This window comes from Notechis scutatus, chromosome 3, assembly GCF_049901735.1.
Source record: "Notechis scutatus isolate UNSWTSFEM ecotype Mainland chromosome 3, rNotScu1.2, whole genome shotgun sequence".
Lineage (NCBI taxonomy): Eukaryota > Metazoa > Chordata > Lepidosauria > Squamata > Elapidae > Notechis > Notechis scutatus.
The window spans coordinates 137240629-137265509 of record NC_142011.1 but is presented as its reverse complement, the minus strand read 5'-3'; the positions used below and the strand labels follow the sequence as shown (position 1 = coordinate 137265509).

Here is a 24881-nt window from a genome sequence, read left to right as displayed (position 1 = left end):
ACATAAGTGACTCTGGGTGAAGCACAATAGTAAAAACAGCTTCAAAGATTCAACAAATCAATACGAAACAAACATAAATCACATAACAAACCGATCCATAAAAACCACATTAAAGCTCAAAAAGCATTCGCAAACAGCAGCAAATCCAATTGAAACGTCACATTCGAACAAGAATTGTAAATATCCTTCATCGCCCTCAAAGCCCCAGGTGTGAGGGCAATGTCACATCTTCAGAGCTTTCTGAAGGCCCACAAGATCAGGGTCGATCTAACCTCTGGGGGGAAAGATATTTCAGAGGGTGGGATCTCTCTTCCTAAGTTCCCTCAGATGACACCCTGCTTTGTAGACAGGACCCATAGCACGCCTCTCATGCCAAACCTGATGGGACAAAAAGATGTAACCAGAAAGAGGTGATTCCCCCCTCCCCAATATTCCAAAGTATTTGAGGGACAGGGGGTCAACTTATTTTCCAAAGCACCAGAAGACAAGAAACTAATCAAGGAGAGAAGCAAACTGGAATTTAGGAGAAACTTCCCAACAGGGAGAAGAATTAACCAGTGGAGCAGCTTGCCTTCAGAAGTTGTGGGTGCTTCAGCAGTGGAGGTTTTTAAGAAGAGATTGGACAGCCACTTGTCTGAAATGGCTTGAACAAGGGGTTGGACTAGCAGACCTCCAAGGTCCCTTCCATCTCTATTCTGAATTGAAATAAATATCCTTGCCCTGTGCCCTGTAGGGCTTTATATCTCATCCCCAACCCCTTGAATTGACTACAGAAGCATATGGCAGCCAATACAGCTTGCAGAGCAGAGGTGTAATATGTGCTGATGGAGAAAAGTACACGTGATTGCCCACACTGTCACATTTGCACCAGCTGCAGTTCCAGATGTTCGAGAGCAGGCCCATATAGAGCACATTTCAGTAATCCATTCAGGAGGTGACCAGCCCATGAATGAGAACAGAGCCTCCTGGTTCAAGAATAGTTGCAAGTGGCATATAGCACACAAAGGGTATCCTGGCCATAATTGTCACCATCTCCTTGAGCAGGAACCTAAGTTCAGGAGAACCCTCAGTTTGCACACTTTTTGGGACAGTACCAGTCCATCCAGAACCTGAGAGGGTTAAGTCCCTCGGAACCCAAAGGTCCTAAACCCAAAAATACTCAGCCTTGCTCGGGGTTGAGCTGAAGCCTGTCATTCCACATCTAACCCCATTCAGTTGACAGACACCAGTTCAATGTCTAGATTTATTTACATGGTTAATTTCATACATAATTAATGTCGCTATTTCCTATGAACAACAATCTTTGCTGCGCTGTAACTCTTTATAAATTCAACCCATAGAACAATCTTTATACAAAGCAACACCTCCACAAAACGCAATCCTTTTTGAGTTTCGGTTGCTGAAAATGACAAATATTTGATGACTTTATTGATTTTACTTCTGCACATTTAAAAAAAAAATAAAGATAAGTATAATTTCAACAGTAAATTATATTCCTGGGAAAGAGAGAAACGTATCTATCTTATAGATTTTGATGCATATAAGAAGGGGCAATAAGCTAAGCATTCAGCCAAAGAAGAACCTCAGTTAAAATGGACAAGCTTGATAAAACAAATTTGGCTATGTTCATGCTTTGTCTCAGTGTTTCTTCAACCTTGGCAACTTTTAAGATGCATGGACTTCAATCCCCAGAATTCCCTAGCCAGCTGTGATTGATAGCTGAGGAATTGTGGGAATTGAAGTCCACAAGCCTTTAAAGTTGCTAAGATTGAGAAACACTGCTTTAAATATATATAACCTAACACATAATGACTATATTTGCCAAACGTAGCAGTCTTGTTTGGTTTATTTTTGTGACCTAATATGTTTGCTTATCTTTTCGTTGAGTTGACCATATTGTGCAGACCCAGAATATGGGCTAATTCAGGGATCCAAGGGCTGAGAAAATACAGCCTTTATATCATATGAAACTTGAGCCAGTCTTCTGCAGATCAAACCATCAATCTTAGGTCCTTACGGAGGAGTACAGCCAGCCAGGTAGCCTAAGGAGCCCTCCAACCAGGTTCTCCCAGACATTACCAATACAGGCAGTCCTTGACTCACAAACAATTCGTTTAGTGACCATTCAAAGTTACAACAGCACTGTAAAAAGTGACTTCTGACCGTTTTTCATTGTTACAACCTTTGCAGCATCCCCAAGAGATCATGCAACCAAAATTCAGGGGCATGGCAACTGGTTCCTACTTATGACCGTTGCAGCTTCCCAAGGTCAGGCAATCCACTTTTCCAACCTTCTGGGGAAGCCAGATTCCCTGAACAACCATGTTGCTAAGTCATCGACTCCAGTGATTAACTGAACGACGAAGGCTAAGAAAGGTCAAAAGGGGCCAAATTCACTTCCCAAAGGTCTCACTTAACAAGAGAAATGGGGAGGGGGCGCTCAATTGTGGTCGTAAGTGGAGGACCACCTAATACCGCCCCGTCTTGTCACCAACAAAAAAAGCCCTTCATTCTCTCCCAAGAAAGCCAACGGGAAACACACGCACACAGACACACACACACACACCCTTTGACACTTTCGGACGTTATTTCTCTTCCGCGGGGGCTCTTTTCGCCACAGCGCCCCGGAGAAGCAGCCACCTTCGGGCGCTCCGCCCGCCGCGCTCCGCCCCGTCAGGTTGGGCAGGTCGCTCCCATTTGCTTTTGAACGACTCCGAAACCCCGGGCGCCGCTGCCTGAAACTTGACTCTTCCCGACCTCGGCAGGTTGGCGAGGCTCGGAGGGCGGGCTGTACGTGGCCAAGCGAAGTTTCACCTTCCCTCCGCAACCAGGAAACGCCGAGCTCCCTTCGGAAAGCCTCTCGGCTGGGAAGAGACCAAAGCTGCGCCCGATCCCTGAAAAAGTTCCCGTGAACTCCGGCGCCGCGTTGCTGAACGTGGGGACGAGGCCCTTCAGCAGCTCTGGGGTGAGTTGGGAAATTAAGGCCGATCGGGCACACAAACAACTTCGGATCTTTGTGTGGTAAAGGAGGCTGGCTGTCTTCACGTAAGTCTCCTCCCCACCTTGGCTTTGAAGATCTGGGATTTGTAAACAGCCCTTCTTAAAACGCCCCAGAAACTTACCGGGCTTTTTGTTCTGCTCGAATGCGATCCCTTTAAACCGCTACAGGTAGTAGTCCTCGGCTTATTACAACAGCTCGCTTAGCGACCGTTTGAAGTTACAAGGCCACTGAACAAAAGTGACTCAACATAAGACTGGTTTTTCACGCTTACGACCCGTTGTGGCATCCCCAGGGTCACGGGATTCACATTCGGATGCCTTGCAACTGACTCACGTTTATGACGGTTGCAGTGCGATCTGCCTTTTGCAATCTTCTGACAAGCAAAAGTCAACCAGATTCACTTAACAACCTTGTTACTAATTGAACAACTGCAGTGATTCACTTAGCAAATGTGGCAAGAAAAGTTGTTCTTGCCATTCTTGGCAATACAATGAAAAATGAAGATAAATCTTATGGGATTAGGCTGTTTTTGTCAATTTGTTTATAAAATTGTGAACTTAATATAAAACAGTCGAAAGCTGGGTACAGTCCATTAAAAACTAACATAATTTACAGTACATTTAAAGTAAAACCTAAGATAATTCAGCAGAAGCGTTGACATCATAAGCTGCCTTGGTTCAGTCAGTACATTTATTTCTGAGCCTACGTTCATTTTTAATGGATATCTAAAGGATCAAAATCCAGATAGAGTAAAACCCAGCCATTCCTAAAGCAGCAGGGACCCTGAGTGGCGTCTAATTCTGTGGATTTTGATAAATAAAAAAGACAGACAGAGCTGCAATGCAGAAGATTGGAATCGCTATTACTACACACACTCCCTGTGTGACTGTAGCATTGTCTGGTCATTTCCATGTTAGCTATATGCCCGAAACAGAGATTCCTCCTTTTCTTGAACATGACACAGTTAACACATTAGCTCTGAAATAAAAGAGGAATGAAAGGTGCACTGTGCATGTGCGAACCAGTTGATGGGTGTAGCTGACTGAACTAAAATCCTTCCTTAGAGAGAAATATACTTTCCCAAGAAGAGATACAGCAGACGTTGCTAAAATAATCCATTTTCCTATAAACAATGTAATTTTAAAACATTTTAAATGGTTTTCCCCCCGCGAGGTTATAAGGATCACTCTACCGGTAGTTCTCGACTTACAAAGATTCATTTAGTGACTGTTTGAAGTTACAACTGCATTGAAAAAAGGGACTTATGGCCGTTTTTTCACTCTTACAACTATTGCAGTACCGCCATGGTCAAAGTTCAGGACCCTTGGCAATTGACACTCATTTATGATGGTTGAAGTGCCTTGAGGTCATGTGACTAACCTTTTGCGACTTTCTGACAAGCAAAGTCAGTGGGGATGCCAGATTCACTTAACAATCGTGTCATTAACTGAATAACTGCTGTGATTCACTTAACACTTGTGTCACGAAAGGTCATAAAATGGAGGAAAACTGACTTAAAACTGTCTCACTTGGCAATGGAAATTTTAGGCTCAGTTGTGGTTATAAGTTGAGGACTAACTATATTCCATAAATTTTGCTGATCTCTTAAAACAGCAACATTTGAAGATGGTGTTCCTTTGATTTTTGCCATTTGTTGTACTCCTTTGCTTTTTGAGATTTATAGCAGTATAAATTGATCGAATTGTTTGGTTTAGCAATTCCAATCTTTTAAGTTTAGCAACTCCCTACCTCACTGTACATTTTGTTCCCCAACCTGGTGCCCTCTAAATGTTTTGGTCTAATATTCTATTGTTATTGACCAAATTGACAAAGAATGTATTTTGGGGAGCTACTATCCAAAATTTTGGGATGGCGTTGAATTGGGAAAGGATGCTCACCTATACTATATAGCAAGTATTAAAACCTACTGCTGTCACTTTCTTTTTTTATAGATCATCTTCGTGCCTTATTTTGTGTTTCTAACCAAGTAACAAAATCATTGACTGAATGTTAGCCATTCATCAAATTGAAGCAGAAGCGAACTCTACTTGTAGATAACTTCAGCATAATAGAAGATGCCCCATTCTGGGAAATTTCATCAAGACAGAGGCTACATTCCCAGGGAGAACCCCAATTATTTTGATAAGAGAAGTAGGCCACCAAATTCCTCAGGTGGAAGGTAAGTTTAGAAATCATCCTTTGACTAGAACAGTTTTAATGCTCTCTCTTCCCCTCTCATTTGTATGCAATGAATACTTCAGCTTCAACCATAACAACACAAGAGCACACAATAGATACAAACTCAAAGTTAACCGCACCAATCTTGTAAACAATTGGCAAATCAAATAAATAAAAATTTACTCCTGTTAAAGGTTTCCAACCAAACTGCTGATAAGTAGTAGATCAGTGTTCCTGTCAGGAAGAATAGGGAAAGAGCAAAGTGTTTTCCCAAACCAAAAAACCCTCATTTAATGGGCCAAAGCATACTTTTTTAAACTGAATAGCGTTGCATGTATAGCTGGGGGCAGGGAGGGAATGATGTCTTGAAATCTGTACCCCGACATTATACTTAAGCTTGAGTGGGAGTTTCCATTAGTGCCAGTGCCAGTGATTTTTCTAAGCTTAATTCACAGCATATCCGATTTCAGGAAGAATTGTAGGGCACAGGGAAGGGGATAGCTTTCTCTTTAAAAGTTCTTCCCACAGGCCTGTAAACAGAAAAACACTTGCAAACATGAATGCAAGGTGGGTTTCCCCCTCCCTTCTCCTAAACTTAATTGTCCAGCTTAGAGAGTGGAATATTTTGGTCTTTGCAAGATGTGGTAAGAGAATGGTACCTAACATGGTCCTTCCCTAATCATCATCTTCATGGAAGTTAAGATCTAGGAGAGAAAATTATACATTGGTACCAATAGATACTTGAAGCTCCAGTGGGGGGAAGAGCTTGGAAGTTAAGTGTGTCTTGGCAGCAAATATATTTTACACACACACATCTCACACACATCTCTCTCTCTCACACACACACACACACACACACATCACATATCCCTGGTATCCTCTCCATTTTTTTGTGGAATTATCCTAAATCTGAAGCAACATACTTTTTCTCTCCGCTCCAATAACGCCAAATTTTCCAACTCCATCTTCAACCCTCTGTTTATGATTTCTGTCTTACTTTCTACTTTATCAGTAACACGGTTTAGGTCTGCAGGCAGTTGCCTTATAGATTTTTCAGGTTTTTTTTTTATTTCCATATTTTTTGTTATACCTGCAAATCATTCTTCCATTTCCTGTTGTTGTTTTTTAATTATTGCAGTCATTTCTGCAAAATTCTTCAACCATTTTCTGTAATAAATCTGGTGAAATGTCCTTATCTGTAAGTTGTTCTAGTGAACCCCTGCATCCTTTCCCCCAATTTGGCAACTTCCCTTGTCATTGCCATGGTGAGAAAATGAAAGTACACCAATTATAGTACTGGTACTCTTTTGCTTCTCTCTATCGTTAACATTTTAGTCCCAATTAGTTTTCTGAAGTTACAGTCCCACAAGTTAGCTCATATTAGCTTCATCTTATTTTGTAAAATCAACCAATTACTATTCTCCTTAAAATAAATAATCAACATTCCCACAAAACTCCAGTCTGCTAGTCTAATTAATTTTACTGTTTTCCAAGGCAGTTGGAAAAAATATTCATTCTGTTTTGTTTTTTTTAAATCACTGTCCCCTTTGTTCATTGGAAACTTTCTTAGATCATGATCTTGTTAAGCTTTTCGCTTTTAAATTGAAATCCTTTAAGGTAGCTGATTTCCCCCCTTTTCTTAATTTCAAAAAGAAGGCACCCTGAGTCTTTGATCTTTAATGCCATTGAGAATATCTCTTTTAGCTTGCAAAATAATTAAATCGTCCAATGTTTAAGAAGTTTAGGCTCTTGCCTAGTCAAATATCCATGAAGGCTGCACAGCAATTAAGAACACCTTGTAAATCCCTTAGTGCCCAAACCCTGACCCACAATTGATCACAAGAAACAAACTCTCCCAAGGAGCAGTTCTTTCAGAGCACAAATGGGTGCTCCCTAATTTCCTCCAAAGAAATTTCCATCAATTCCACCACTACTTAAGAAGCCTCTTGCAGAGATCTCTAATGCACCATAACGTTTCACCCATAAACCTGCCCAGATTCAACTTTGACCTAGGATAAAAAGTTTGCTTAACATCTCATAGGGAATATTCCCCACAATGTGGGTAAGTTTATCCTCTGGTAAACACCAACTTCCTCCCCACGGAGGTAACACATAAATAGCCTTCCAATTTTGTTTGTCCCTCTGCAGGAAAACAGAAGTTTATGACAGTAGCCCTGTGTCACAGATTTGGTGGAATCATTTCCAAATTTTGAAATCATCTCCCAGTAGAGTCAGGGAGTTGACTGGGAGGAATGCTGCCAGTGTATTGCTGAAGGGAGAGGAAATTGCTGATCCTTCTAACATGCTGATCTATCACAGAGACATCCAGGTTTTCTGTTGTGGCCCACCAGTGGCCCGCAGAGCTGGCAGCAGATTTGGACAGTGAGGAGGCTGGGGAGGAACATGGGCCAGTCCTGGAGTCTGGGGAAGGCTCTGACAAGTGGTCTGCATCGGAGGAAGAGATGGAGCCAGGGCCATCTGACAGTTATCAGCTGCCTTCAGAGTCGGACATCAGTGAGGCAGAAGAACAGCTGGAGCCTGTTCCCAGTGTGCACATGAGCAGAGCTGCCAGGAGAAGGGAACAGCTAAGGAACAAGGGTTGACTAGGAAGTAAAGCCACAGGTGGAAGGTGAATGGCCCCTCCCATAGGGAATAAAAGAGGAGTGCAAGGGGAGTGGGGTTTTTGCAGGGGACAATTAGTTCATTTGGGTGAAGATCTGTTCCTGCATTCTTGCCTAGTATTGTCTGCTACAGTGTGACATTTGAAAGATAATCGACCTGGCAGCTCTTCAAGCCTGATAAATGTCTGTAATTGTGAAATCTCATGAAAGACTGTTTGCTGGGACTTTGCTGGAGAGGGAATTCACTTTAAACGAAATAAAAGGGGTTTATTGGGACGAGGAGTTGGCTTCCTGCTGTTGGGGAAGCCTAGATCGTAACATTTCCTTTCTGTCCGTAGGTTGTCGCAAGGAACAACGGAACAGTCCAGATCTTTCTCGGCTCTGGCAGACCCAGAGCCAAACCACCTGGGACCAAGGCACAGCTACAATCCCCCGTCTCCCTACTATCCTCCCAAAAAGACTTTTTCGGAGCAATGTTCAAACCTGTGCTCCCGCAGAGGTAATGCAAGCCTTTTTTTTTCCTGTATCCGTTTCATTACAGGTAGGCTTCAACTTACAACCACAACTGAGCCCAACATTTATGTTGCTGAGCGAGACGTTCATTAAGTGAGCTTTGCCCCCATTTTACAACCTTTCTTGCCACTGTTATTAAGTGGTTTACTCCTTGACTTCTTTTGTCTGAAGGTTGCCAAAAGCAATCGTATGGTCCTGGGACACCGCAACCATCATAAACGTGAGTCGGTTGCCGACTGTCTGATCACATGACCATGGGGGAATGCTGCAGTGGTCATAAGTGTTAAAAATGGTCATAAGTCACTCTTTTCAGTGATGTTGTGGCTTTGAACGGTCACTAAATGAACTGCTGTAAGTCGAGGACTAGCTGTATTAACTTGTATTCAAAGGGGCTTATAAAGATGCTATCTTCTATGATGGCCAGCTTTTGTTTTTCTTGGGAGTAGAATAAGACAGAAGGGAGGAGAAAGAAAACTGCCTGAACTTTTTAAAGGCAGAGTAGGGAACAGAAGGCAACGTCATTTAAATTTATATCCTGGAGTAAAAATTGTCTTATAAACAAATGGTCTAAAATAGCTGCAAATTTTCACATGAGATGCAATGCTAATAGGCAGATTTTTTTTTTTATTAGTCTCTTATTTGGGAATGCAGTATGATTATATATTTCATGTTCTTCCCTGATCTTAAACTGGCATGAGATTCTTCCTTTTTTTCTTTTCTTGACTTCTGTTTTTCCCCCCCACTCAGTCTAACAGTTGTAAAAACTGTGTGTGGGGTTCATGGCTAGTCATGAAATATTAACATGGTTTGGTTACTTTTCGTTGTCTCTGTCACATCAGCTGTTGAGTTATAGCCTGCTTTTCTGACTGGGCAACAAACATAACATCTCAGAGATAGATAGATGATAGATAGATACAGTAGATAGGTGGGTGGGTGGGTGGGTGGGTGGGTGGATGGATAGATAGATAGATAGATAGATAGATAGATAGATAGATAGATGATAGATAGATAGATAGATAGATAGATAGATAGATAGATAGATAGATAGATAGATGATAGAATTCTTTATTGGTCATGTGTGATTGGACACACAAAGAATTTGTCTTGGTGCAAATGCTCTCAGTGTACATAAAAGAAAAGATACATTCATCAAGAGTCAAGAATCATAAGTACAATACTTAATAATAGCTATAGGATACAATAAGCAATCAAATCATACTAGGAAACAAGTCAATAAAATTGTTAGTATATAAGCAACAAGGTTACAGTCATACAATCACAAGTGGGGGGGATTGGTGATAAGGAGTGATGAGAAGATTAATAGTAATAGTAATGCAGACTTTGTAAATTGTTGGGCAGTGTTGAGGGAATTATTTGTTTAGCAGAGTGATGGCGTTTGAGAAAAAACTGTCCTTGTGTCTTAGTTGTTCTGGTGTGCAGTGCTCTACAGCGTCATTTTGAGGGAAGGAGTTGAAACAGTTTATGTCCGGGATGTGAGGGGTCTGTAAATATTTTCACAGCCCTCTTTTTGACTCATGCAGTATACAGGTCCTTGATTGAAGGCAGTTGTTTTTTTCTGCAGTTCTAATTACTCTCTGAAGTCTGTGTCTGTCTGGTTGGATTTCAGAACCAACCAAATCTGATGAAATCACCGTTAAACTGATCACAGCTTGGCTAATGATGAAGGCCCAACAGTCAAGACATACATTTCATAAATAAAGTTGGTGTTTTTCAACATGCAAAGCACGATTTGTCTTTTTAAATAAAAATAATATATAACTGAATATTGCAGGTTATAATATTGCAAGCTCAGGAGACTTTAGGATAAAAACGAAGTGCAAATTAATATTAAAACCCAAAACGAACTACAAAGAAAAAAACAGAAAGCAAGGCAAAGCGTGAGATGGATGACCATTGTCAGCTAGTTGGAACCCAGATAATTATAGAGTTAGAGCAGAGTGGGGATCGCATGTATTTCTGGGGGAAGAATAATCTAATATAATTATAGATTAGAAAAGCTTTTTTGAAATTTTACCTCTCTAGAGTGCCGTTCATCACCCACATGCCAGTTGAATTTCAGCTATTTGTCCTTTTCTTGGTTATTTCATCAATGTTCCTAGCATCTTAAGCGGTAGCAAGTTGAGATTTCAAGCATTCCTTTGTTAACAGATACCGGCTGTGAAGGAAGTACAGGTAGCCCTTGACTTACAACTGTTCATTTAGTGACCGTTACAGTTACGAAAGCACTGAAAAAAGCGACGTATGACCATTTTCCCCTCTTATGACCATTGTAGCATCCCCATGGTTACGTGATCAAAATTTGTGTGTTTGGCGACCGGTTCATATTGATGAACAGTTGCAGGATCCTGGGGTCATGTGATCCCCTTCTGACAAGCAAAATGGGGCAAGACTCACTTAATGAATGTCTCACTTAGCAACATAAATTTTGGGCTCAATTTTGGTTGTAAGTCGAGAACTACCCGTATTTCTTTTCTCTTAGAGATATCTAATTGGCCATCTGGCAAAGATGCTATCATGTCCATCTTGCATCAAGCAAATAGATAGTTTAGGCTGCTGTGAGGGCCCCTCCTGAGGGTACATTTACATTTCCTGAATTCCTGAGAATTATACAAGCCAATGATTTTTGTAGACAATTTGGAATCATCTAAATGTACCTTTCTAATAAGTGACTTCAAAACCTAGTCATTATCGGCCTTGACCATACTGACTGGGGAACTGAGGAAGTTTAGTACAGTCATGGTTGTTCATTCAATTACTACATTTTGAAATTACATATTGGGAAGGTTCACTTAGATGATTTCAAGTTCTCCATAAAAATATTGGCTTGCATAACTCTCCCACTTTGGGCTAATTAGAACTCTTGAGAGTTCTCTCCAACAGCATCCTCAGTTATAGTTTACTCTTTATTGTTTTGGTTTCTTTTTTTAATGTGATTTTCCTTGAGAGGGAATATAATAATTTTCTCTACCATCATGGGGAATGAAATGTCTTAGATTAGCCAGTTTCATTGTCAGAAGTTAAGATTGGGGTGAATAGAAGTATATTAAATTTCTGCCAGAAAGAGGAGGGCTTGTATAGATAATGTGAGCATAGACAGAACTAAACTGAATCCAAGAAGAGTAATCGAAGCTATAGATTTAGGTAGTATTGAATTGCTATATACTAAGAGTAGCTACATAATACTTTCTAGAAGAGCACATGATTAAATGTTGTTATATTTTTTACAAAGGGATAGGAAACCTGTGATCCTTTAAATCAGACTTCTCCAAAGAGGTCAATATACAACCCAAGAGTTGATGGAACTATCCATTACTGTTGTTGTCGTTATTTGAAGTACCTTTAGCTAAAGTAATATTTATTGAATTATTTTCATATAAATGTTTTGGGGGTCAGTGAACAATCTGAAACTTCACGAAGAGTCAATGAGCTGAAGAGTCTTGGGGCTCCTGTTTTAGATGTTGCTGAACTACAGCTGTCAATAGTCCAATAAATGATGTGAGTTTTGAGTCCACAACAATGAGAGCATAAAAGTTCTTCAGATCTCATTGTTCAGCTTTATGAAAACATGGAGCACTGGGGACTTGGTGTTGTGTGTTTTAATCTCTAGTGTTCAGTTATATGGTAGTAAAGATCCTAATGGATACAGTCCAGTAACAGATTAATAAATATATACTACTTCATAAAGAATTATATGATCCCTCCAAAGACAATTGACCATTTTCAAACTTCTTCCCTGATATATTCAGAAATCAAAACGGATCTGGGAATTTCATTAAATGGTCTCTCACATCTCCTGGGTTTTTTTTAAATACCATTTTGAACCATTATATGATCTCTCTCTCTATACCTATATTATATTTTGAGTGATCTTTTAAACCATATTTAAACAAAAATAACCATATTTAATGGTCTAATTTTGTTTACTTAATGAATGTGTTCTTGACAGAATGAGTACAAGCCTCAGGGTATACTATTGGTGGAACGAAGAATATTTTCAGTAATTTAATAACACCACAAGAAAAGGAAAACCTTTCAAAGTATTACAAATACTGCATATCTATATCAGATTCCTTAAAATAAGCTCTGTTGAACTCAATGAGGCCAACTTCTTAGTAGTCACATGTATGATTGCATATTAGTTTTCTTTTTCAAGGACAATAAGATGATTTTCTGTAATTCAATGTTAAAAATGGCCTCCGGTGTTTTACTTTAGCTTTTCCATAAAGCTGAGGGCCAAACAAGAACAATACATTTTTCCCCCCACCCTCCCTTTGGTTAAAATAACTGCAAAGTGGAAAGAGGGAGGCGGGAATAAGATTTGAAGTAGATTCAAGAAGCTTAAATGTAAATGCATTTTTATACAGAAAAAGTTTTTTTTAAATGAAAATAGCATAAGGATATTGATCTTAGAAGTAAGGGGATCAAAGCAGGAAATGCTGCATCACCCCTTGTGGTCATGTGACTGCATTTTGGGTGCTTGGCAACCGGTTCATGTTTACAACTGGTTGCCACATCCTACAGTCACGTGATCACAATTTACTACTTTTTTTCCTGGTTTCTGGCAAAAAAAAAAAAAGACAGTTCAGGACAGAGTACAATTTAAGACCATGCGATTTGATTAATGACTGCAAACTTTGGACTTATGACCCTGTGATTCATTTAACAATTACTGTAAAAACAATTGTAAAATTGAATCCAGTCACCATGTGAGCATCTTGACTTAACATTAGAAATTCTGGTCCCAAACTATAGTCGTAAGGTATACCTATAATGTAAATATTACATAAATAGTATATGTATATATACATTTTTATACACTTCTATAACCATTGTATTTTTTTAAGATATTGTATTTTATAGAATCCTGTATTTTATTATATTTATTATATTATATTTATTTATATTTATCCATTTATGTCTGTGTCTATAGGCAACCACTTATGAGCAGCAAGCATAATTAGGTCTTCAATTCATTGACTGAATGAGGTCATACATTTAACTTTCCAATGTTCCAATATCAGTCTTCCTTAAAACATATATTTTTACGGTGTCCTACACTTAATAATTTTGGGGACGAAATTGGGGAATATATAAATGAGTCTGTGCAACAAAAGCTAAATTTTTCAGAGGATAATATCCCCTTGGATTACATACCTAGTACATGGAACTTGATAACTGAACAATGTAAATGGATTCTCCATGCCCGTACTATGATTAAAAGATTGATATTACTTTTTTTTTCAATTGAATTAGGCTTCTGTTACACCTTTAGTAACTCCAGAGAAACTGAGATGGTATTCTTAGTGGTCCCTTCTTCAGGCAGCTCTATCTCAACATCTCCTTTGCAACAGCTGCTCTTAAATTATTCACTCCCCTGTTTTGGTTTTTCAATCAGCAAGCTAGGCAGACTTCATATTTCCCTGAAACAGTAATTAAGGTGGCCATCTATGGATGGGTACAGCTATCCGACAGTGGGATTAATATGCATATATTCACTTGTCTTCTTGTGGCATGCTTTAGATAGGTTTGATTTCTGCAGAGATCTTTACTTTTGACTTAAGATTTGTAGGTCCTGTTAATGCTGTATTTGACTGAATATCTTGATGAACTGTAGTTTAGCAATTGTCTAAATTGAATTCTCATAAAAGTACCATGGCTGTGCTTCAGTTCCAGTCTTTCCTTCTTTTCTCAACAAGGTCATTTGCAAATTAGCAAGTCAGTAAATTGAATTTCATCAGCAAAGAACATTAGAAAACAGCTATAAATGGGTTTCTCCCCCTCCACTGGAATACACTAATTTGTAATAAACTCGCCTGTGTAATCATGTGTGTGTGTGCATATGTGTGTGTTTTAGACTTGGGATGATTTAATTTATTTTGGAAGTGTTTCTGTTAAATGATGCTGTTGTAACTTAGGACTGAAACCAACTAACCTATTTATTGGCTTCTTCCTGCAATCTATAGCCATTTTTCTAGCTGCAATTGGCTTATCGTAGCTTTTTACTTTTCATAAGGAAAATCTTCTCACACCCAGAAAGAGTACATAACCTTTTCATTATAAAACAAAAGTATGTATATATTATGTATATCTGGGGAGTGGTTGTAATCGGAGTGTATATAAGATAGGGTGGAATATCTGTTGAACAAACAGTGATAATTTAAATGCTGTTTTCCTTTGATTAGAATAAAGTCTTTATACAAAACTACTCATACACACACAATTTACTGTTTACTCTTTGTTCTATCTGGTGGTCAAATATTAAAGCATTTTTGTCCCTGCTGGGTGAAATGATAGAAGTGTAATCTAAGCAATTTTAAGCAGAGGGAGAGAGAGTTGGGGAAATGTGACCTGAACACGAATCCGTGCTTTGATCTCTGATCTCTTTTCTTCTTGAACAAATTAAATAACATTTTAACAGGTTCTTCTCCTGTTTGTGAAGCTTTATATGCCGTTTGGATGCCTTCTTCCACCTACGCTGATCAAAAATAGAAATGCCAGTCCAAACCGATATTAAGCATTTCATATGTTTCAATTCCTTTCCTGCAGAATTTGGATTTAATTCTTGTTAAGTCAGCTGCATAACCTTCAGCTCCATTCTAATTATTTCACATTTGAAGCTCTTCTCCCACTTAAGCCTTTTGCCTCCTCCTCTTCCAATTTCTTTATCTAACAAGATTGCTTTAGCTTATCCTGAGACTAGGCTTTTGTACATGAGCCACCTCTGGGAATTAAGTGCTATCAATATTTGTTGCCAGGAAAATAGCAGACAGCTAGCTGGCCTCTTGATTCCCACCGACAGGCTTTGTAGAAGCTAGCTGACTTGAATCGCCGTTTTGAAAGGAATAATCAAACGGCCTTTAACTCTTGAGCAGATGCCAAACTTCTTGGATTCCAGGACAGAAAGTGCTACTGTTTGGACCAGCCTTCTCCAACCTGTGCCCTCAGGATGTGTTGTCTACAGTACATTTGCAGCAGTGGTGGGATTCAATTTTTTTTACTACCGGTTCTGTGGGCGTGCTTTGGTGGGTGTGGTTTGGTTTGGTGGGCATGGCTTGGCTTGGTAGGCATGGCAGGGGAAGGTTACTACAAAATCCCCATTCCCTGCCCACCCCACTATCCTGCTTTCTAGCTCCATTCTCCTGTGCAGGGCAACCAGAGGAGACCCAGCCAATCAGCTGGGACTCGGGAAGCAGAGAACAGATGGGGAAGGGGCCAGTCAGAGATGGTATTTGTCGGTTCTCCAAACTACTCAAAATTTCCGCTACCGGTTCTCCAGAACTGGTCAGAACCTGCTGAATACCACCTCTGCTTTGCAGCATCTCTGGTGATGCTGGCTGTCGGCCATAGAAGTTGTGGTCCCGTATTTTAGAGACTGAAGGAAGTTAATTTACAGAGTTCAGGTAGCCCTCGACTTACAAGCAGTTCACATAGTGACCTTACAGAGTTACAGCGGCACTGAAAAAAGTGACTGATGACCGTTTTTCACACTTACGACTGTCGCAGGATCCCCACAGCCACCTGATTTGCATTCAGATGCTTGACAACTGGTTCATATTTATGACCGTTGCAGTGTCCCAAGATCGTATGATCCCTCTTTGCGACCTTCTGACGGGCGAAGTCAATGGGGAAGCCAGATCCCCTTCACAACCCGTGTTATTAATTTAACCACTGCAGTGATTCAGTTAACAACTGAGGCAAGAAAAGCCGTAAAGCCGGGCAAAACTCACTTAACCAATGTCTCACTTAGCAACATAAATTTTAATTGTGGTCGTACGTCGAGGACTACCTGGACAGACTTGCAACAGTTCATTTAGTGACTGTCCAAAGTTATAAAGGCGCTGAAAAAAGTTGACTAATGACTGGTTTTTTCTTTCCCGTCATTTGTCATTTTGTCAATTGCAACATCCCCATGGCCATGGCATCAAAATTCTGACGCTTGCCAACTGACTCATATTTATGACGGTTGCAGTGTCCTGGGGTCAACTGATCACCTTTTGCAACCTTCTGACAAGCAGAATCAATGGGGAAGCTAGATTCACTTAACAAATGGGGCAAAACTAACTTAACAAATATCTCATTTAGCAACAAAAAATTGTGGCTGAATTGTGGCCATAAGTTGAAGACTATCAGTATTACCAAGTTTCTAGGTAAGATTTCTGTTTAAAAACGCCATGATGACATGATGGGCTTATGCTGACGTTAGTAGCTTACTTGCCAGTTTATTGTGTTCATGTTCACATACATATCCTGGACATATCAACTAGCAATATGCTGCACAATAATAAGCCATGTGGCTCATTTGGCAAAGGATAATCTTATATTAAAGGCAACTCTTTGTTTGAAAAGATTATCTAGTATAAGTTGGGGTTAAGTATAATCAGAGGAAAGGAAAGCAAAGATTGCTTTCTAGAAAAGATTGCTGGACCACAAACTGAGTAAGGGTAAGGATTATTTTGTCTTGGACCTTACTCTGGTGAGATAGTTCCATTCAAATTATAATACTTTTGTTTATCTCTCTGTGTGTATGTGTGTATATAGATAGATAGGTAGGTAGGTAGGTAGATATATCTATCTATCATCTATCTATCTATCTATCTATCTATCTATCTATCTATCTATCTATCTATCTATCTATCTATCTATCTAGATTTTCTTTGAATAATTACCTTTTGCCCTTTGAGTTGCTACATGAGCCCATTGTTAATTATAGTTTGTTTCTGAGGACATGTACATCAGAGGTGGTATTCAGCAGGTTCTGACCAGTTCTGGAGAACCGGTAGTGGAAATTTTGAGTAGTTCAGAGAACTGGCAAATACTGCCTCTGACTGGCCCTGCCCTCATCTATTCTCTGCCTCCCAAGTCCCATCTGATTGGCTGGGTCTTCTTTTGTTGCCCTGCACAGGAGAATAGAGCTGGAAAGCAGGTTAGTGGGGGGGAGGGGAATGGAGATTTTACAGTATCCTTCTCCTGCCTTGCCCACCAAGCCATGCCCACAGAACCGGTAGTAAAAAAAAATTGAATCCCACCACTGATTACATGTAGCCAAAACGCAAGCAAAACAATTTTAAATTGGATTGCTTGCTAATTCTTCTGATGGACATGCTAAATTAAATATCTCTCATTGTTCTCTATCATATACTTAGTGTTATCTTTATTCTCTTTCCTTTCTTCCCTCTACCCAAGCTTTCCCCAACCTGCTACCCCGCAGCCACCAGATGGGAAAACAATGGTACTCATCATTCTTCAATATATGTGGGCAGATCTTGTTTTGCCTAGATGACTATAGTAACCTTTCTGACCTTCTCATCTTGATTCTGTCAAGTCTATCCAGTCAATTGTTAACAAGATCACGTCCCTGTTGGCTTTGATTAGTGCCCTTCTTCCAAAAAACCCCACAATAACGCTCCACCTTCTCTTGCTGCCTAGGTTTTTATTGTTTTTAATGTGCCTAGTTTTATAGTTGTATTACGGGTTTTGTGTTCTTTTTTTACGTCTTGATTGGGGAACACCCCCCCCCCTTATAACCAGAGTTGGTTATAAGGTTGGCGACTACAGGAATGTTTTAAACAAACAACTCCTTTCATTTGCCATTGGCCAGACCAGAAATGCTCACCAAATTCAGCTCCACCTCAGGTGGCTTGCCTGGAACTGGTAGCAAATTCAACCTCAAGTTTCCATGCCTTTGGTAAGAAAGAGATGGCTGTGTTATCCCCAATTCGGGCCAGGTTCATTTAGCATCCATGTTACGAACTAAGCAACTGCAACGATTCACTTAACAACTGGAGCAAGAATGAGAGATTGTAAAATGGGACAAAACTCATTTAACAACTGTCTCACTTGGCAATAGAAATTTTGGACTCATTTTGTGGCTGTACGTCGAGGACTACCTATATAATAATTGTACTAAAATGGATGGACCCTGATTTCTTAAAACGGAGCAGGGGTTTGTTTAACTGGCTCTCACATTTTCTGAAAATTGAATAGTCCACGGTGTTTGAGAAACGCTGCCTTTTGAGAGGTTTCTTTTTAAATTCTCAACATGGCTATTTTCAACAAGCAGTTCAACACACATGAATCACTGATGGACCTCTTTGAACTAGGGATGCATTTTGGCACTAATAAAAATCACTGTGGGGCTAAATATTGCCGCTATTGTCGTGTCAAGGCCTTATTTGAACTTTCTTAGCCCTGCAATTTTTTTACCACAAGCTGAAGCCTTTGATAGAAGTTGGCATCAGGTCTTGGAGTTTTCAACATTTTAACTTGCTCGGAGGGATTGTATGAAAGAGTACAGCTTACATAGGGAGTGGATCCAGATTCATCTAGTTTAATGTAACTCCCTTTAACATAAATCATTTAGGAAAAGTTGGTGGTTTCTTGGCTTCCAGTGAGTTAAAAAAAAGTAGGATTTCCGTTCTACCATTTAGTTGTAGTTGTAATTGTAATTGTGTGTCTCTACATCAGAGGTCTCCAAACTTGGCAACTTTAAGACTTGTGGACTTTAACTCCCAGATTTCCTCAGCCAGCTTAGTCTTAAAGTTGCCAAGTTTGTGGATCCCTGCTCTACATCTAGGCACAAAGAGTGACTGGTAAGTTCTCTATGACTCAGCCGCCCAAAGTTGCTTTGGATAATGAGATGGGTGGCAAAAAACATTAATAAATTCAGACAAGGGTTGCAGATTATTGTTGTGCTACCCAGTTAAGGAATCAGGCCTTTTGAAAGAACACTTATTCAAGGAAAAAGTAAGGAAAAGGATGGCAAGCAGCAGAGGACAAAAAAGCTACATGGGATCCTGAGCTGGGTAGTAGATAGAAAACTCTTTCGTCTAAAGCAAAATATTATTTATTTTATTTATTTATTTATTTTGATTTGTCAATCGTTTACAAGATAATAGGTATAAGTATATACATAGTTATGAATACATGAAATGGGTACATATAAGAAAAATAAAAGAAACAATAGGACAGGGACGGAAGGCACGTTGGTGCGCTTATGCATGCCCCCTACAGACACCTTAGGAAAGGGGTGAGGTCAATAGTAGACAGTCTAAGTTTTTGGGGTTTAGGGAAGAAACCACAGAGTCAGGTAGAGTATTCCAGACATTGACCACTCTGTTGCTGAAGTCGTATTTCCTGCAATCAAGTTTGGTGCGGTTAACCTTGAGTTTGTATCTATTGTGTGCTCTTGTGTTGTTATGGTCGAAGCTGAAGTATTCATTGACAGGTAGGACATTGCAATGTATGATTTTATATACTAAGATCAGACTGGAGACAGCGTAATCCAAAGCTTTCTAGGTCTAGAATTTCAAGTCTGGTGGCATAAGGTATTCTGCAACGAGTAGAGGAGTGGAGAACTCTTCTTGTGAAATATTTCTGGACTTTCTTAACTGTGCTAATAGCAGATACGTAATGTGGGTTCCAGACTGATGAGCTGTATTCGAGTATTGGTCTAGCAAATTTTTTCTATGCTCTAGTTAGTAGTGTGATATTACCAGAGAAAAAGCTACGTAGGATTAGGTTAACAACTCTTAATGCCTTTTTGGCTATGTAGTTACAGTGGGCTCTAGCACTTAGATCATTAGATCATATTGTCTTGCTATTATGTGTGTCTTATAGCTGCCAAAAGTGCAGTTTGAGTAATTTAACAGCTACAGCAATTCACTTAATAACTGTGGCAAGAAAGAAAGGTCGTAAACTCACTTAACAAATGTTTCATTTAGCAACAGAAATTCTGGACTCAATTATAGTCCTAAGTTGAGCGCTACCAATACTGAAGATTGAGGGAAGGGAGAAATATCACAATTATAGTTTTAAAAAAATGCAGTGTCTTGGCATGGAACATTAAAAAAAACATTAACTTTAAACAAAACAAAAATCCATCCAGCTGTTGAAGTTGAAAAACTTTTAAAAAGTAGCCACTCTAGAAGATTGTTTAAAAAAAGAAGCAAATTAATGCTAACCTTTGCTTAGCAGCAATTAATCAAATCCAAGACCAGTTTAACAAGCTTTTCTTACCAGAGAAAGTAAAGAAATCATTTGGAAATCACGCGCTCTTTTAAGTTTTGATTGAGGTATAATAATGGCAGGACATTTCATTTAGCTTAATCTGCCCCAGTACTTAACTCTTAAGCATGGCTCTATGTAGTTTTAATAGGAAAGGCCTCGGGTGCACTTACATTACAGCCTTCAATTTATACTTAGTCTTAAGCACGATGGGTAATAAATTTGTAGTATAATTATTCAGGTTTATTTTTCTCATTTTTTTCACTCGTTGCTGATTTTGCTTAGATTCATCCAACCTTTTCAAATTATGCAAACTAAAAATTAGTCATGTTTTTTTCAGTTTTGAAATTATTACCGTAGGTAAGAGCTTTTGCTCGTGTCTTCTTTAATCTTGTTATTGTTTCATTCCAGAATCTTACAATCTGTTTTGGGTTTCAGAACTCACTCTTTCTTTAAGTTGTGAGCGAGGGCTGACATTTTCAAAAGTGAGAGGGGCCAAGATTAAAAAAACAAAAAACAGAATGAAATTACATTTAAATTACTTTAATACAACCATTCTCTGTATATTTAATAAATTCCCTTTCTATCACATCAACAATTCAAATTTAGCATTGATTTTTGCAGGTGCTTTGGGACCCCAGGAATGTAATTTTTACACCCCTGCATTAGTGGATTTATAGTAGTTACAATATTGTAACTATCCCTGCTGCATCTAGCTAACTGAAAAAAGATGGCAAACATTCCATAGAATTTCAATCTGTTAATTTATCTGATAAGTAACAGAATTGTGTACTGGTTAAGTTGTATGTCATTATAGGAGCTGAATGTGATGTGGCCCCAAGATGGAAAGCAAGATGCTGTTGCATGTGATATTGAAATGTGTGCTCTTTGATCATAATGTATGCAATTAAACTCCCAACAGACAATGGGCCATACACATTTCCAATTCCTAATAAAAGATCTCCTGCATAACTGAATAGAAAGAAGTTCCAAGCTATTCATACTCTGCAAGGCCCTGGGGAGGGTGGAGAAAAATATTTCTCTTCCTTCTCTCTGTTTGCTTCTCTTTGCAAACAAAGGTAGACGGGGTGGAGAGGAAGTGGAAAGTATAGTTTATATCAGTTTCTAAGGCTTGTGTAAGTCTTCCCAGGAAGCAATGTGTGGGGATAGAAGACCACAGGTATTCCTTGACTTACAACAGTTCATTTAGTCATTGTTCAAAGTTTCAGTGGCACTGAAAAAAGTTGACTTATGACCATTTTTCATACTTACAACCATTGCAGTATCTCCATAGTCAAGTGATCAAAATTTGGATGCTTGGCAACTGACTCATAACGGTTGAGTATCCTGCAGTCATGTGATCCCCTTTTCTGAACTTCTTAGAAACAAGGTCAACGGGGAAGCCAGATTCACTTAACAACCGTCTTACTTACTTGACAACTGCAATGATTCACTTAACAGCTGTTGGCACCCAAGGCCATCGAATGGAGAAAATTCACGTCACAAATGTTTTGCTTAGCAACAAAAATTGGGGGCTCAATTGTGGTCGTAAGTCTGCATTGAATCACAGCCGTTTCCAAAATATATCTTCTCTGACTCTCACCTGCACACTTATTACCCCTAGAACCGTGATGGCAAACCTATGGCACACGTGCCGGAGGTGGCACCACAGGGCCCTCTCTGTGGGCATGCGACCCATCATCCCACCTCAGCTCCATTGTGCATGCATGCACATGCCCCCCCACCGGCCAGCTGGTCTTCGGGTCTCTGCTGGGCATGTGTGGGGCAGTGGTGGGATTCAATATTTTTTACTACCGGTTCTGTGGGCGTGGCTTGGTGGGCATGACAGGGGAAGGATATTGTAAAATCTCCAGTCAGAGGTGATATTTGCCAGTTCTCTGAACTACTTAAATTTTCTGCTACTGGTTCTCCAGCACTGGTCAGAACCTGCTGAATACCACCTCCGGTGTGGGGGGCGGGGTGTATGTATGGGGGACGTGCACACATGCATGGGAGGTACATGTGTGGGGGCAGGGTGCATGTGCAGGGGCAGGGCACAGGGGCGGACATGCACATGCATGTGGGGGTAACGCACATGCATGGGGTGTGCGCATGCACAGGGGCTGGGCGCATGCCCTATATTGCATTTTGGGGATACTGGGCACTCGGTGCTGAAAAGATTAGCCATCACTGCCCTAGAATGTCTGACACCGGGATAGTGTCCTCTGGTAGTTTCCTCTGGAAGCTATTCTTACTCTGATTAGGATGAAGAAACCTTGTGACATTAACTTTCCTCCTCTAAGGTCAGAGGTGTGTAAATTGCCCGGGTTTTGTTCCTGTGGTCCTATAAGAGATTCAGCAAATTATAAAGGACTTTTTCTTTTAATGAGCTGGCAATTTTACCAATTTTGTGTTGCTTTTTCATTCGTTTATTGTTCAGTGGTAGATTTGTTTCACCCTTTGGCAGTACTTTCTCTGTCTTACATATTGATGTTTCCTCATCCTTTTGTACGTTACATATAAAGCTTTAAATTTTTGGAACTTTGGGGAAGTAAACATGTGATATTGAGTCACTTGAGAATGAACCTGTCAGATGAACTGCTCTGAGAGTGTGAAGCTCTCACATAACCAAGAAGTTGTCAAGAATTCATCTGTTGAATTGTAGCAACATATGTAACATGTTATAGTACAGTTAATCTGGGAAAAAAAAGTTAAAATATGTGGGCTCAGCCCAGTTAGGGCCAAAAGATCCTATTATATGGTCCTGTATTGTTCTATTCACAGAATAAAGTGCAGATTGTATCTGTGAGTGGACAGCACGCAAATGAGTCTATTTAGATGAGCCTAGTATCCAGGACATGCCATCTCAACTTCTACAGCATATGTAGCAGTTTTACTAAAAACTAGGAGACAGCAGCCAAATATAAAATCCTTCCATCTTTGATCTTTAGCAGTAAGTGCCAGTAGCAGTTATTCAATCCATTAACTTTCTGTTCTAGGAGATACTTGTAGCTGTAAGTACCCACCTCGAAGTTCTGCAGAAGGAGAGATACGGTAGAGCTGTAGCAATAATAAACTGCCCAATTATACGATATCATTGTATTTTTACAGAATGACAGCCACAGCCAACACGGCGGCGTTCATTCCCCCATCTCTTTCCTTCTTTTCCTCCCGCAGGTGTCTTGCAGTTTGTCGAAGTCACTGTCAACATTTTGGTGCTGATCTGCATAGGAGCAACCCAGGCGGGGGTCTCTGGTTTCACTTCTCTGGGCGGCCTAGGCTCTTTCAGCATCGACTCAATGTATAGTCCATTTCAGGGGACTGAACTCCAAGAGGTGACCGAGCTGGATATGCAGTACAGCCAGATGAGAGCCCCTTGTGTATATGGAGGGATAGCCTTCAGCCTGACAATGATGTGCCTAACGCTTCTGTTTCTCATTGGTGGAGCAAAGCCTCTTCATCGCCTTTCCCTTGGACTGCTTGCTGCTGAGTGTCTCTTCGACATCCTCGCCTGCCTTGGTTATATAGCGGCTGTTGGCCTCTATCTGAACTTCATCATTCAAGTCAACGCCACGGATGTGTGCCTAAAGAGAGAAAGACTATATGCAAGGCGAGGTTACACCTCAACGAATTGCAGCGTGCAAGGCGGGGATGCATCCGTGGCCCTTTTCGGCCTGGTGGCTGCTTGCCTCTATTTTGGAAGCTTGGTGGTCTGCATTCTCACCATTCGGGAGGTCCGCTTGTTTCAAAAGCAGCGGGACAACAGTCGTTATAACCTTGAGAGAACCTACAGGGAAGACGACCATCCGAAACCCTACAGGAAGAAAGAAAACATACCCACCGAAAGGACTGTGGGCACACTTGTGTAATCTTACACCAGGGGAGTCCAACTTGCGGCCCACTGGCCGGATGCATCACACGCTGGCCATGCCCACACCTGGTTTGGTGAAAGGGGGGAAAATGTGATACGTTATGTGATGCCACTGTGACAACGCGAATTTGACACCCCTGACCTACACCAGGTATCTTAATAAAGCCAGACCCCCTCCCAAAAAATATTTTTTTATTTTTTGCACAGAGGAGAGTTGTATAATATATATCAAAGATATGTTTTTAAAAAATATTATTCCTAGCTAGGAACTTACTTCCAATTTTACAGAAAAAGGGAAGGAATTGCAGAAATGATTTCCAGGGTTTTTTGCCTGGATATATGTTTTTTTCAGTAAGAGCTCTTCTGTATCATTGTCTTAAAATTCCATCTAGATGTGTGCCTGAAATCAGCCGAGAACTTAACTTGCCTTGAAGATATCTAACCATCAAGATAGTGAGATAATTATTACAAAGAGTGAATATGTGGAAGATCGGTTCTTTTAATTATGTATTGATTATACTTGTAAATGGCCCAGAAATCAGTTACTGGCTCCAGATTGAAACTTAATGGTGTTGACCCATCAATTTTATTATATTCAGAAATTTCTTCTTTCTCAGTGCCTCATTGAATAGGAAATCTGGGCATTAGTTCTCTATCGTTTAAGTTCATTGGT

The 24881-nt window shown here is 40.1% G+C and overlaps 1 protein-coding gene across 1 annotated transcript; it reads left to right on the top strand.

Moving 5' to 3' along the window:
- Positions 1 to 2601: 2601 nt before the first annotated feature.
- Positions 2602 to 24790, top strand: LOC113417138 (MARVEL domain-containing protein 3-like). Its single transcript, XM_026675372.2, has 4 exons — positions 2602 to 2965; positions 4954 to 5180; positions 8139 to 8299; positions 23515 to 24790. Exons 2-4 carry the CDS (start codon positions 5077 to 5079, stop codon positions 24204 to 24206), a joined length of 957 nt encoding a protein of 318 aa, XP_026531157.1. The 5' UTR covers positions 2602 to 2965; positions 4954 to 5076; the 3' UTR covers positions 24207 to 24790.
- Positions 24791 to 24881: the final 91 nt, after the last annotated feature.

What these genes read in the sequence shown, in the direction of transcription:
- LOC113417138 (XM_026675372.2), top strand. Translation starts at nt 5,077, where the DNA reads ATGCCCCATTCTGGGAAATTTCATCAAGACAGAGGCTACATTCCCAGG. An exon ending in CCAAATTCCTCAGGTGGAAG is followed by an intron (nt 5,181 to 8,138) that starts GTAAGTTTAGAA and finishes TTCTGTCCGTAG; the next exon opens with GTTGTCGCAAGGAACAACGG. An exon ending in AAACCTGTGCTCCCGCAGAG is followed by an intron (nt 8,300 to 23,514) that starts GTAATGCAAGCC and finishes TTCCTCCCGCAG; the next exon opens with GTGTCTTGCAGTTTGTCGAA.